This window comes from Ammospiza nelsoni, chromosome 14, assembly GCF_027579445.1.
Source record: "Ammospiza nelsoni isolate bAmmNel1 chromosome 14, bAmmNel1.pri, whole genome shotgun sequence".
NCBI lineage: Eukaryota > Metazoa > Chordata > Aves > Passeriformes > Passerellidae > Ammospiza > Ammospiza nelsoni.
Genome location: NC_080646.1, coordinates 18,901,672 through 18,914,719, shown reverse-complemented (window position 1 = coordinate 18,914,719; position 13,048 = coordinate 18,901,672). Strand labels below are relative to the sequence as shown.

At 52.0% G+C, this 13,048-nt stretch overlaps 1 protein-coding gene across 1 annotated transcript; it reads right to left on the bottom strand.

Moving 5' to 3' along the window:
• Window positions 1-432: 432 nt before the first annotated feature.
• LOC132079681 (mitotic-spindle organizing protein 2B-like) lies at window positions 433-8,120 on the bottom strand. The gene is made up of 3 exons (XM_059482434.1): window positions 7,952-8,120; window positions 7,728-7,870; window positions 433-706 (listed from the first exon to the last, which is right to left on the bottom strand). The coding sequence occupies exons 1-3, from the start codon at window positions 8,095-8,097 to the stop codon at window positions 546-548; spliced, it is 450 nt and encodes a 149-aa protein (XP_059338417.1). The 5' UTR covers window positions 8,098-8,120; the 3' UTR covers window positions 433-545.
• Between the last annotated feature and the right edge of the window lie 4,928 nt (window positions 8,121-13,048).

The following is a 13,048-nucleotide window of genomic DNA, read 5'->3' as shown; positions in this document are numbered from 1 at the left end:
GGACATGGAATTCATCAGCAGCCCCTGAGCTCCCACAGACATAAGGAGGCACCCTACTGCCTGGAGAGCCTCTGGAACCATGCCTGGTAACACCTGAGCTCCAAGAAACCCACTCACCTGTTTTAGGTACTTGTATGTGTTGTGCCCTAAGTGATGGAGCTGTTCCCTCCCTTATCTGGCCCAACCTCCCCCTCTGACCTGGCTCCTGAGGCAAAGGGGGCTGTAATGTTGTGTAAATGAATAATCACGTCAGCACCACTGGGAGGACTGAACCTGGGATTGTGTCTTGGGAGGGATCAATCTGGTTTCAGATAGAGGTGCTGGAATGCTGTAAAGAGGCAGATGGGGAAAAAGGAAAAGCCAAATGCAGGAACATTTCCAAGCAGCCTGCATGGCCAAAGGAAGTTTTGGAAATAAGAACCAACAGCTCTGTTTTCTGTATTACAAATCATGGTTTTAGTTTAATACATACAACACAGGCAGCTTCAACAAGCACAATTTACAATCATTGTCGAGCACTGCAATCCATGTGTTCCAAGGCTCCTTCAGGCACTGTTGCCTGCCCCGCTGCCCTTGCCAGAGGCCGCTGCCTTCTGCACGCGGCTGGCGCTCGGCTGCCGGGGCATCCTCTGGGCAGATCCTTCCCGGCTGCTTCTCTCGGCCAGAACCTGGGAGCCACCCACAGCAGAGCTGCTTTTATTCCTCCCTGAATAAACAAACACATCCATGAGCTTCCACATCCCAGCCCCAGCATCCCCACACAGCAGCTAGCCACAAGCGTTCCCTCAGGAACCATGCAGGAGGCAAAATTCCATTAATGTCACAAACATCTCCAGCATCCAGTGCACAAAGCAAATTGGTGAATTCAGCCCAACAGGTATTGGTGCCACTAAACCCAAAGAAGTGACAGTAGAAGCATTTTTAATTCTCATGAGGTTTAATCTCCAAAGTAACCGGCCACTTTGTTCCAGTCATTGCACACAGGAACAGCAGCACAGCAAACAGCACTGCTGGAGCACCAAGAGTTTCCAGCACCTCAAGCTGGGATAAGTGAAAGGATGTGCCAGTGTCCACTGGTGTCTGAGACTGCTGCCACATCATCAGATCACACACACCTCTCTCCATATCACTTCTGTCACTCAGTGAACAGATCTGGATTTCCTATCATCTCCTGGGGTTCTCAGGAACTCAGACTTCTACACAGAGCTCAGGAGGTGAGAGTTCCCCTCCTGGAGGCACAACTGATGGGCTCTAAGAGGCAGGGTGGGAGCAGGGAGCAGCAGTGGGTACAAAGGTAGAAACTGAGGGAGGCAAGGGGCAACAGGATCCTGACAGAGGAGAGAGTGACAGACTCACTGCTGCTGAGGGAATGAGGGACACTGACTTTTCCTGCCACTCCCTCAGGTGAGAAGTAGGACTCACTTTAGGAAAGAGAATAAAATGAACATGATGTACAGCATTTATTAAAGATGGCAACCTCCATGAAGCATCATAAAATGAGGAAACAAACAAGGCATACAGCGGGCTGTAGTTACATGCACACAATTAAAATGAAGAGTGACATTTTGGCAACCACTCACAGTGCAACCTGCACAATATCAACAGCTGCTCTACACTCTAGAGTCTCCATGGGCATAATCTTGGGTCATCTGTACTATGGACAGCCCACAGTTACTCACCAGACCATCCTGTCTCCTTGGAGCAGCTGTCTGGGGGCAGGACTCACATCACTACTACCAGCTAACACCCTGATGCACCAGCAAGACAATCTAAGAACTTCCAAGCAGGAGCAGGTGGCTGTTATTAATCCATAAGATTTGGGTGGCACAAAAATCCATTCACTTATCCCAGCCAAGTCAGGTGCTCTTGCTAAACTCTCTTCTTGTGAAGCAGGGCAGTTTTGTGCCAGCAGCCACCACCCCAGGTCAGCCTTGCCAGCTGTGCTGTAGCTCAGGCACCTTAAGCAGCTTCACTAAAGCAAGTGCTGTGGATGAAAACAAACACACCGGGCAGAGGTAAGATGTGATCTCACAGTATTTGAGAGAAAAGTGGCAGGAGGAATAAAAGCATTATTCACCATGATGCTTTTAGCAATCCTGGACACATCCCCAATGTCCTCCCCTTCTCCCATGCATCTGTCTGCTGAGAGGGGAGGTCCTGAACCCACCCACAACTGCAGCTGTGTGCACACCCTCACTGGTACCCTCAAACAATCCTGGAGTGGGGCCCTTGGTGTTCTGACCAAAACAACTTGGGGAGGAAGAGTCATTGGGCTGAAGAGAAGCTGGGCTCAAAGCGCATGCCCTCCATCCCCTAGTCTTGAATCACAGTAAAACAAACCACTTAAACTGCATAAACACCCAGAATATCTCTGGAAGCAGCCTGTGCAAACCCATGTACCAGACAAAGACAGCTCCTGAAGTGTGCAGGGACAGACATGGTTTGTGCTTCTCTCAGTTACACTATCACAGATAACAGATTCAATTACCACAAAGCACAAAAGCAGCTCAATGAACACAAACTCTCTGTAATTCAAGTACTACAGAGGAACAAAAGGACTCCACTGATACTTTCCTTGCTGACTGTCATGGTTTGACACTGGACAGATGCTGGGCACCCACAAAAGCCATTCACTCACCCTGCCATGTTACACCCCTGCAGTGTCCCTCACTTTTCTCAGAGCTCTGCTGAGTCTGATTTTTTGAGTGTTTCTTTGGTAGGGTGGGGGAAAAGAATGAATTGTCACTCAGTTATAATTCAAACTTGTATCTCATTACTGTGCAGCAAAACTACAGGACAAATTTGGCATTTACAGTATTCCTCTAAATCCTTTTTCTTCTGTCAGGTCTTGCCTTGCAGAGCATGAAAAGGAGGAAAAAAAAAAAGCTTGATAACCAGCCTGAAAAGACATATTGAAAAAATTATGGCACTGCAGCAGAGAGGAAAGCTCAGAGCCTCAGGTAACCCTGCAAACCTCCTGCAAGAAAAGTGTGACAGGGGAGAGACCTCCATGGCCACCCATTCTTCTGGGACTAGAGCCACAGCAGGTTGTGAGTATTCCAGCCTAGACTTTTTGCAATTTACTTCCCTACCCATCACCTGTATTTTGAGAGGTTCAACTTTTATTAATACCTCCTGGGAGGGGAAAGGTACAGGAACTTTTAACCAAGGCAATTTCAGCCATCCCAGAAAGCACAGTACAGCTGAGAAAATTTTTGTCAGTTCTAAAATAATTGACACATTGATAATTTCTGTACCAAAAAATAACAGAGGTCTATAAATTGAAGCTAGCTGGTTGCCTACAATACAGGAAAAAAAAAATCATTTTGGAATGTGAGCCTGGGGGAAGGGAGAGAAACAGCAACAACTTCACATCAGGAATGCTCTGTGCACAGAACCTGTCCCATGCATTACCATGTCCATCATTAGACAAAACATGAATAAAGGCCTCTCATCCAAAAGGCTTAAACTCTATTGTTTATGGTAGGAGAAGCTGGCAGGAGTGAGAGTTGCAGGGTAAGATCCAGAAGGCAACCTAACTGCTCCTCAGTGACTGCAGGAAGTCCAGTCATTGGAGTGGTATTGATGGAGTGCTGGAAAAAACACGAGTATGAGCAACTAAGTAAGAAAACCATGATCAGGATTCTGTAAGTCCTTTAATTAGTCCTATATAAGTCACCAATAGATCATTCTACAGATCTTTTTTCAGAGAAGACATGCAGACCATGAAATGTCTGGGAATATTTTCAGGTGCAAGGCACACATCACCACCACTCAGACCCCTTGGGGATATTTCATTTACAATTAAAGCATAATAGCCAGTATAACCCACAGAAAAAAATTCACTGCATGATGTATAAACCCCAGATTAAATAAATGTAAGATAAATCCTTTGCATATCCAAGGGGATTCCCTCTGCCATATTAGAGCCTTACACAGAATTCTCCTTGTCAGCATTATCCTTATCTCCTTAATACAGAAGTCCACACTACAAATCCCACATCAGGGTGAACCCTGAGACAACTCAGGGCTGAGTGGAAGAGCAATGCAAAGCAGCTGGCATGGCAGACCCAAGAGTCTGACAGTCACCACTGCAAAGGCTGCTCACAGCTAAAAACAGGCTGCACAAAGGGAAAGAAACAAGTGAGAAAAAGGGATAAACAGGGAAAGATAAAACCCCACAAAGATGGCAAGCAGAACACACAAGAAGGACCAAGTTAGGAACAAGCTGTGTTATACACTGAGGAATATTTATGAAACAACTGAACAGCAACACTTACAGTTCTGAGGCCTTGACTGCATCTAAGTATTTACACAGGAATTAAATAGTTAAAAAAGCAGGGCAGAAAAGGACTTGTGATTGTCCACAGCATATTTTTCCACACAGACCATAAAAACTCACCATGAGAACCTCTGAGAGCCCATGGCTGGTGATGGGCTCAGTGTATTTTCCAACAGGCACTGGAGTTTGTGAGAGTTTCCCTGGGCAGGAGAGCATTCTGACCCTGCTATGCACAACTCCTTTCCTCCTGTGCCTTGCAGCCCTAAAATCCACACACCAAGTGACAGCCCCACAAAGGAGACAGGTTTTGAAAAGCAGGCTCATGTTAACAACACATTCAGAAGAGAAATTAGCAGGGGCAAAGCTTCAGGAAGTAATTTTATGGTAAGACTCTCTCTGGGGAAGTGGGGAATGTGAAAAAGAGGTTGGAGTGCAGAAAGTGAGAGAAGCATCAGAGACTACTCATCAGCCCAAAAAAGAGCAGGGCACCGATATATGCACGTGTATAGAGAGGTAGAAAACTGCAGGGAACCAGCAGGGACTTGAGGGCTGGCTGATGGAAACAGAAAGCACAGAAATATGTGAGAAATGGGTTACTTAATTACACATATGTCTAGTCTAGCAAAACTCATCACTGTCCTTAACCCTGCCCCTCACACACACAGAAAGGACACCTGGGAAATTCCTTCTATTTCAATCCAGCACTTTCCCTCCCAAATGAAATGCTGAGGGACCATTTTGAATGAAGCTTAAATTAAGCTGCATCCAGCTAAATATGCCAGATGGATGCTGCAATACCCACACAGAGCAATTTGCAGGCAGCTGTCAGGGATTCAGTTACCAGCCAGCACAGAAGGCCATGGCTGTGCGCTGTGGGAAAATACAGAGCTACTCATTTCAGACTCCCTGATGCTTCATCAGCACAAAAGCTGAAATAACCACAGGGCAACCCCCAGCACCAATAGTGCTGATCAGAACTGCTGCATCAGCTTTATTTTAGCTGGTTTTTAAAGCCTCCTGCACCAGGATGTGCTGGGAGGCCTCAGCCAGATCTCATTCCTGATACAAGTGGGGCAGAGCAGGCTTGGGTGGGACCAGGATTCCCTGAGCCACTTGTCTGCCTCCTGACAGGGCAGGGAGTGCAGGGCTGAGCTGAAAGGCACCAAGCAGCTGGAGAAGCTGGCACAGGACAATGCTGCTCTTGTCACAAGCACAGAGCTTGGGCTGCAACCACAAAAACAAGTCCCAGCAATGCAGAAGAGGCATCTCCCCTAGCAAATGCCTGGTCCTGCATGGAAGCTGCAGCATCTTTTTCTTAAATGGAAGCAGCACCTTCCAACAAGAGATTGCAGAGGCAACAGCAGGCAGCACTTAGGTTCCCCCTCCTTACAGCAGCTCCCAAAGGGAAAGGAGGCAAGGCAAGGCAAACCCACCAGTCCTGCAGAACAGATCCACCCCCAGACACCCCAGAGACACTTACCCACTCCTGAAGGATGCACTTGGACTGTGCCCACAATGAGAAAGCTCAGTGAAAGAGCAGTGATTCTTTTTCAAGTTGAAGGATGGTAAGTTTAGATCAGGTATTGGAAAGAAATTCTTCTCTAGGAGGGTTGTGAGGTCCTAGAACAGACTGCCCAGAGCAGCTGTGGCTGCCCCATCCCTGGAAGTGTCCAAGTGTCCAGGAGCCACCTGGGATAGTGGGAGGTGTCCCTGACCATGGCAGGGAGTGGAATGAGATGAGTTTTAAGGTCCCTTCAACCCAAATCATTCCCTGATTCTGTGATCCTTACAAGGAGGACTGGACAAAATACATCCTTCATATCAACAGGATCTCACCAGCACTACTTATACTCACAGAAATGAAAACACAGGACTAAAGTTGTGCAAAGCCCCTGCTGAGCTTAAATTCTGCCTAAAGCATTTTCTGAGCATCAGCTTTTCAGTGACAGTTTTATTCACAAAAGAGTTAGCTGATGTCAGCAGATGCTGTGTGACAGCAAAGTCACTTGGGCTGGCAGAAACTAAAGAGAGAATTCACTCTCACTTTCATTCAAACTGAGTTAGGGCTCTAATTTAACACAAGCTTACAGAAAACCAAAAACCTGACGCAGTTGGGAAGACCAAGCCTTCTGACAAGGTATAGAAGTTCTGTCCTTTGCAATTTGGTCAGGGATGAATGTGAAAAGAAGAGGCCCAAGTGCCTCTTCACTACCATTACCAAGCAACAGCTTTGCATAGAGGGCAAATTCAAGCTTAGCATTTAATGTTTGACCACATCTGCAGCACAACCGTGGCTTGATGGTACAATCTTCCTGTTTCAGCAATTCCAGTGCATTAACTTGCACCAAGGACATATTTTAATCTTGGGAAATAAGGCAGCAATTGGCCAAACTGGCTGCTGAAAGCCAAACTAATACCAGAAATATTTACCACAAACAACACCACAAGAGAAATTAACTTTTCCACTGTGAATCCAGGCTTAGTGACAGCAGATTTTAGTTACTTATCTTTAAACCTTTTGGAAGTAATCCACTGAGTTGTCGAGCCAAAAGTCACTTCAGGGAGTAAATAGAAATTTTATTAGAATTGGTTAGGAATAAAATAAAATTATATATATATCTACATATGGCACAGGTTCAGGGCTATGGTTGTTACTGTCCATGGACATTAGAGTATTAAGGAGAGATAAATACATTCAAAAGCAGTAACTGCTTTAGCTGACAGCCTTCTATTTCATCTTCCCACACAAATACCATCCTAGAGGATGGAAACCGCTGGATGAATGTTAGAAACCACCATGCACATGGGGATAAAGGAAGCAACACAGCTTTCCTCCTTTTCCAGGAATTCCTCGTGGCCCGGAAACTTTGGCTTTTTTTGAGTTACATACAAAGAAAGCAGTACTGAATAATACCGTAGCTTAAAGTGAATTTTTCTCTGGTAAGGGCTTGGCGAGCAGAAGTAGCACAAGTACTGCAGCAACCTCTCCCCAAAACCCATGAACATTAAGACAAAGGGGTTCGGGCCGGGGCTGTCCCGGAGCGGGCCCCTCGGGCCGGGCCAGGGCTCACCCGGAGCGGGCCCCTCGGGCTGAGCCGAGCCGGGGCTCACCCGGAGCGGTCCCCTCAGGCCGGGCCGGGGCTCACACGGAGCGGTCCCCTCAGGCCGGGCCGGGGCTCACCCGGAGCGGGCCCCTCAGGCCGGGCCGGGGCTCACACGGAGCGGGCCCCCCGGGCGGAGCCGCCCCCCGGGCTCGGCCGAGCGGCCCGCGGGCCCCTTCCCGCGGCGGCCCGGGCACGGGGCAGCGCCAGGCGCGTTCCGGGCCGCAGCGGCCGCAGCGCGGGCCCGGGGGCCGGCGGGCTCCGGCCGTGCTCGGGAGGCTCCGCCCGGGAGCTGCCCGGGGAAGGGCCCCGTCCGCCCCGTTCCGCCCCCGCCCGCCGCGTACCTCGGCTGTCGGCGGGGATCGGCGCGGGCGCGGCGGGGCCGCTCTCGGCTGCCGGCGAGAGCCGCTGCCCGGCGCACATCGACTTCAGCACCTGGAACACGGCGAGCGGCGCCACGTTCATGCGCAGCAGGTCCAGCAGCACCCTGCGGGGGACACCGGCAGCGCCCGTCACAGGGGGCTCCGGCCTCACCGGCGGCTCCCGCGGGGGCGCCCCCACCGCTCACCGGAACACCTCCGGGTCCAGCCCGCTGCCCGCCGCCTGCGCCAGTTCGAACAGCTCCGCTTCCTCCGCGCTCAGCAGCTGCTTCCGCCGCAGCCGCGTCTCCGCCATCGCCGCCGGAGCCGCCATTCCCGCCGGCCCCTCCGACATGGCTGCGCGGCCACGCCCCGGGCCCGGCCTCCTCATACCAGGCCACGCCCCCACAGTGGTCAGCCCCGTCCCGCCAGCCCGGCACGGCTGCTCCCGGCGCGGCCGGCAGGTGGCGTTCCAGCCGCGCCCCGGCCACAGCGCCCGCGTAGGGACGGTGAGAGGGGTGAGGGTGTGCGGGGTGAGGGTGTGCGGTGTGTGAGGTACCCGCTGTGCGGTGTGTGAGGTACCCGCTATGCGGTGGGTGAGGGTGAGGGATGTCCGCTCTGCGGTGTACGGTGTGAGGTGTGCAGTGTCCGGTGTCCGCTATGCGGCGTGAGGTGTGCGGTGTGTGCGGTGTCCGCTATGCGGTGTGAGGGGTGAGGGTGTGAGGTGTCCCGTATCCGCCCCGCCGCCCTCCGCGCTCGCCCCTGGGGCCTCCCCGCGGACGCCTCCGCTCCCGAGCAGGCCGGGCGCAGCGGGGCCGCTGTGCACACAAAGGGCCGTGCTGCAGTTCGGGGTTTGGAGATGCCCTGCGGACCCGTGGGGGCACAATGAACCCCCGTTCTCACCCCGGCTGTGCCCCGGGCCCGGCGCAGCTCCCCCGAACGCGCTGCAGACCCCGAGCCCAGAGGGCAGCTGGGGTTGCGTGGGGAGAAAACGGGAAATTGGGGTCTTGAGTCGCACCGTGGCGAAGCGCTGGCAAACTGAGATTGAAATTCCTCTATCTAAATGGAAATGAGCTGTTGCCATCAGGGAGGGATGGTTCGTCACCGCTGCCCCGGCCCAGCACACACAGGCCCAGAGCTGCGCTGTTAATGCAGAGCAGAGCAGAGGGGTCACTGTGTCCCCCCATCACCGCTGTGACAGACCCCATCCCACCCCCACACCAAGCCACAGCACACAGATGCTCCCACTCCACATCCCATCTGTGAGTGTCAGAAGGTGACCCGACCTTGTGCCCTGCTGACAGACAGACATCTACTGCAGACACCAAGACAGCAGTGACATGGATGATGATAAAAGAAGGATCTTGCTCTCTATGGCCCCAAGCACGACCAGCCCAGCAAGAACAATTATGGCTGTTTTGAGTAGGAACAGCTGCTGCCAGCACGAATTACTGTGATATATCAAAGGGATGTCTCTGAGCAGCTCCAGGACTACTCCCCACCTCAGCCTTGGGATGCCCCCACTAATGTTAACAGCAAGAAGCTGGTAGTGTGGGATCATCATGCCTGGGATGTCCTGGGGAGGGACAGCCACACCACTAGCACTGGGATGGTCTCAGTGGAAGATCATGGAATCCTGGGTTTGGGTCAGCAGGTCATCTAGTCTAATCTCCTGCTGTGAGCAGGGACATCTTCAATTAGAGCAGGCTGCTCCAAGCCCTGGCCTTGAATGTTTCCACACATGGGATTTCCACCACCTCTCTGAGCAACCTGCACCAGGGTTTTACCACCCACACTGTAAAATACTTCTTGTATCTAATCTAAATCAACATTCCTTTTAGCTTAAAGCAACTTCCCCTTCTGGGTGCCTGAGCCCGGTTGTTTGGAGACAGGCCTCCAAAACTGCACAAAAAATGACAGAACTACTCACAGGTGTAGACGCAGAATTTGGTGGAGGCATCCAAGCAGAGATGTCTTGGGACAATTTCCAAACAGGACACCGGGAGCAAGTCAGTGGTTTGGAAGGATGCTGGGAACCATCCTGAAGGGATTAAGTGAGGATGATCTCCAAGTCAGAAGTTGAAATTTGTCCTTTGGGTCAAACATTTGGTCTTTAGGAAGAGATTGGAGAGGAGGCATTCAGCTGTGCCAGTGCACATGTGTGCTGTGTAGGTGCCACCCTGCACATTGCACTGGCAGCCCAAAGGGATCAGGAGCAAATTTCTCTCCTTTTCTCCAAACTCTGGCAGCTGAGCTGTCATCTGATCCTCCTGCAGATTGCTGTGCTTGGAGGCAAAACAGAGGGCTCAGCATTCTCAGGGATACCCAAGTAACTTCAGCATCCCTGGTTTCAAACTAATCACTGGGGTCAAAACCAATCATTGGGGTTTCAAACTCATCACCAGGCTGGGCCTCAAGGAACTGCTCCAGGCCAGAGGGCAGGAAGGGGGCATGGATGACAATGTCAGGGTTTAACCCAGCCCCACAAGGATCAGCTCTGGTTCTCTCCAACCTCTGAGGTACCTGGGAGCCTTGATGACTTGTGCTGGGATGGTGATGTGAGGCTTGGCACTAACCAAAGGGTTTCATTTCTAGCAGGTGGGAGACATTAGGGACAGAATTCAGTGAACACACCCCAGCTTCCCAGGTAGGCAAGCTCCAGTTCTGCCTTCTATCAGTCTTTTATCACTCTTGGTTGCCTCCATCCTGCAAAACTACACATTTTCATAGAATCATAAAATGGTTTGGGTTGGAAAGGACCTTAAAGCTCCTCTTGTTCCAATCCCCTGCCATGGGCAGGGACACTTTCCACTATCCCAGGATGCTCCAAGCCCTGTCCAACCTGGCCTGGAACACTTCCAGGGATCCAGGGGCAGCCACAGCTGCTCTGGGCACCCTGTGCCAGGGCCTCACCACCCTCTCAGCCAAGAATTTCTTCTTCCCTCATCTAACCCTGCCCTCTTTCAGTTTGAAACCATTTTCCCTTGTCCTGTCACTCCAGGCCCTTGTCCAAAGTCCCTTTCCAGCTCTCCTGGAGACCCTGAGGGCACTGGAAGAAGCTTTAAGGTTTCCCTGGAGTCTTGTCCTCTCCAGGCCTCACAGCCTGAGCTCCCCCAGCCTGTCCTCATGGCAGACAGCCCTGTGAGCAACGTTTTGGCCAGTGAAGCGCAGGGCTGACACAGCCCCAGGCTGACCCAGAACCAGGCAGAGAGACACGAGGCCAGGGCTGCACCAGCTCAGCCCTGACCCCCTGCACAAGCTGTTCCCAGCAGTGCTAATCCAATTACAAAACAAACTTCCTGCCCCCATTCTCAGAGCTGCAGCATGCTGAACCAGCCCTGGGATTGTGGAGGGCTTTGTGAGGGACCAGCAGTGAATGGCAGAGGGAGGAGGGACACAGAGCACAGGCAGCTGGGAGCACACGGGGCACTGCTGGGACAAGTGGATTACAATTATTACAAACAAAGGTCTTTGGTCTAACTTTACACTCCCAACAGGGTTAACCTCAAAGCCACACAAGGTTGTTCATGCCCTTTTCCCTCCTGGGGATTAGCATCCTCATGAATAGGGATCCCTGTCACCTCTCTAGCCCTACGGGATGCCTGCCCTCAGCCACCCCATTCCCAAACAAAGCTCATTCAGTCACAGGATGGCAAAGGCAGCACTAAAATACCCTTTCAAGAGAACTTCAGTTCAAATTTTCTGGAGAGAAACTCCTGCTAGAACTGGAGTGATATACTTTTGGTGGTCAGGACAAAGGAAGGGGTTATTTCCCTTTATTTGGTATTGGTGAGACCACACCTGGATACTGTTTCCAAGTCCATGAGGAGAGTCAGAGAGTCCTGCTGAGGATGGTCAAGGGCAGAACAAGGGAGTTTCACTTCTTTACCTGGAGAAGGGCTCAGGAGGGATGTGATCCCCACAGCAATGCCCAAGAGCCATTTTGCTGGAGCACCTGGACACCCAGCCCAGCTGCAGGCAGTGCTGCTGGCCCATGCCTGGCTCTGGGCAGCTCCTGCAATGCACACAGGTCTCATTCCTCATCCCTGTGCTCAGCAGGGATGCTCTGAGATGGAGCCAGCTGACTGAGCAGGATTCCACCACAAGGCTGCACAGCCAGCACTGCCTTCCAGGCACGTTGCTCCCTGCCACAGCTCCTCAGGAAAGCAGCCCCACACTGTGGGGAGCGGCATGGACGCAGGAACCCTCTTCTTTCCCACCCCAGCTTCCAAGAAGGCAGAGGATCCCCATGATGAGCTCTTCGCTGAAGGGGTGAAGCCCTTCACACTGCAGGGCTGTTTAAGTGCCACTTGAAACCTTCCAAGTGCAGAAAGGGCACCCAGATTTCTGCACCTCCAGCCCTTCCTGCAGGCTTTGGGTGCAAAGCCCTCCCACTGGAGTCACCCCCAACCCCAGTGGACAGAATGCCTCCCTGGGATGGGAGAGGCAGGCAGAGCTGCCAGCAGCCAGAGGCTGTAAGGAGACACCGGCCAGCTCGATCCAATGCCTTTTAAGGAGCGGCAGAGGCTGAGGCATCCTGGACCAACCCCCCAGACTTGTGCAGCCTCCAGTCACGGGGGGTGCACTCACAGACCACACTGGCCATGCACAACAGCCCCCAGAGCAGCTCAGAGCTGTGCAGGGCAGCCAGGACAGCTGTCTCTGTGCTAAGATCGAGTCTGAAAAACCCCAAACCCTGGTCAGCAGAGCAGGGTTCCTACAGAGGCTGCAGCACTCACCCACACAAAATCACAAAATCCCCCAAGTGCCATCAATCACCTCAGTGTCCCCCAGCAACCAGCAGGGACAGCTTCTTCCTGGCAGCAGGCAGAAGGGAGGATGATGCTTTTACACAAAGCCTTCACCAGAACACTGCTAACTCATCCCACCAATTCCCCAGGGCTTTGCTCCACTAACAGAAAAGGTTTTGCTGGTCCAGTAGTGAATTTGCTGGAGAGCCAGCTGCCAGCTGCAGAGAGCAGAGGGGAAAGGGAATGTGCTGCTGGGGAGTAACAGCAGGATGGAGCTGAGGCTGGATCATGGACAGAGGAAATGCATGTGCATGGGTATAGGAGCAACAGCAGGAGCAAGGTGAAAAGGCAAGGATGTATGAAATAGTACAGAGCACCAGAGAAAGCTTCAGCCAAAAAAATAAAGAGGAGCAAGCTGGCCCAAAGACAAGGTGTCAGGAGACAAACAACAGGAGTGGAGCCAGTCATTTCTCAGAGGAGATCAGGAGGTCTGTGAAATTCAGAGACTTTGCCTAAGATTTCTGAGAGGTGAAGGAAAACAAGAAGGCAAAAGAT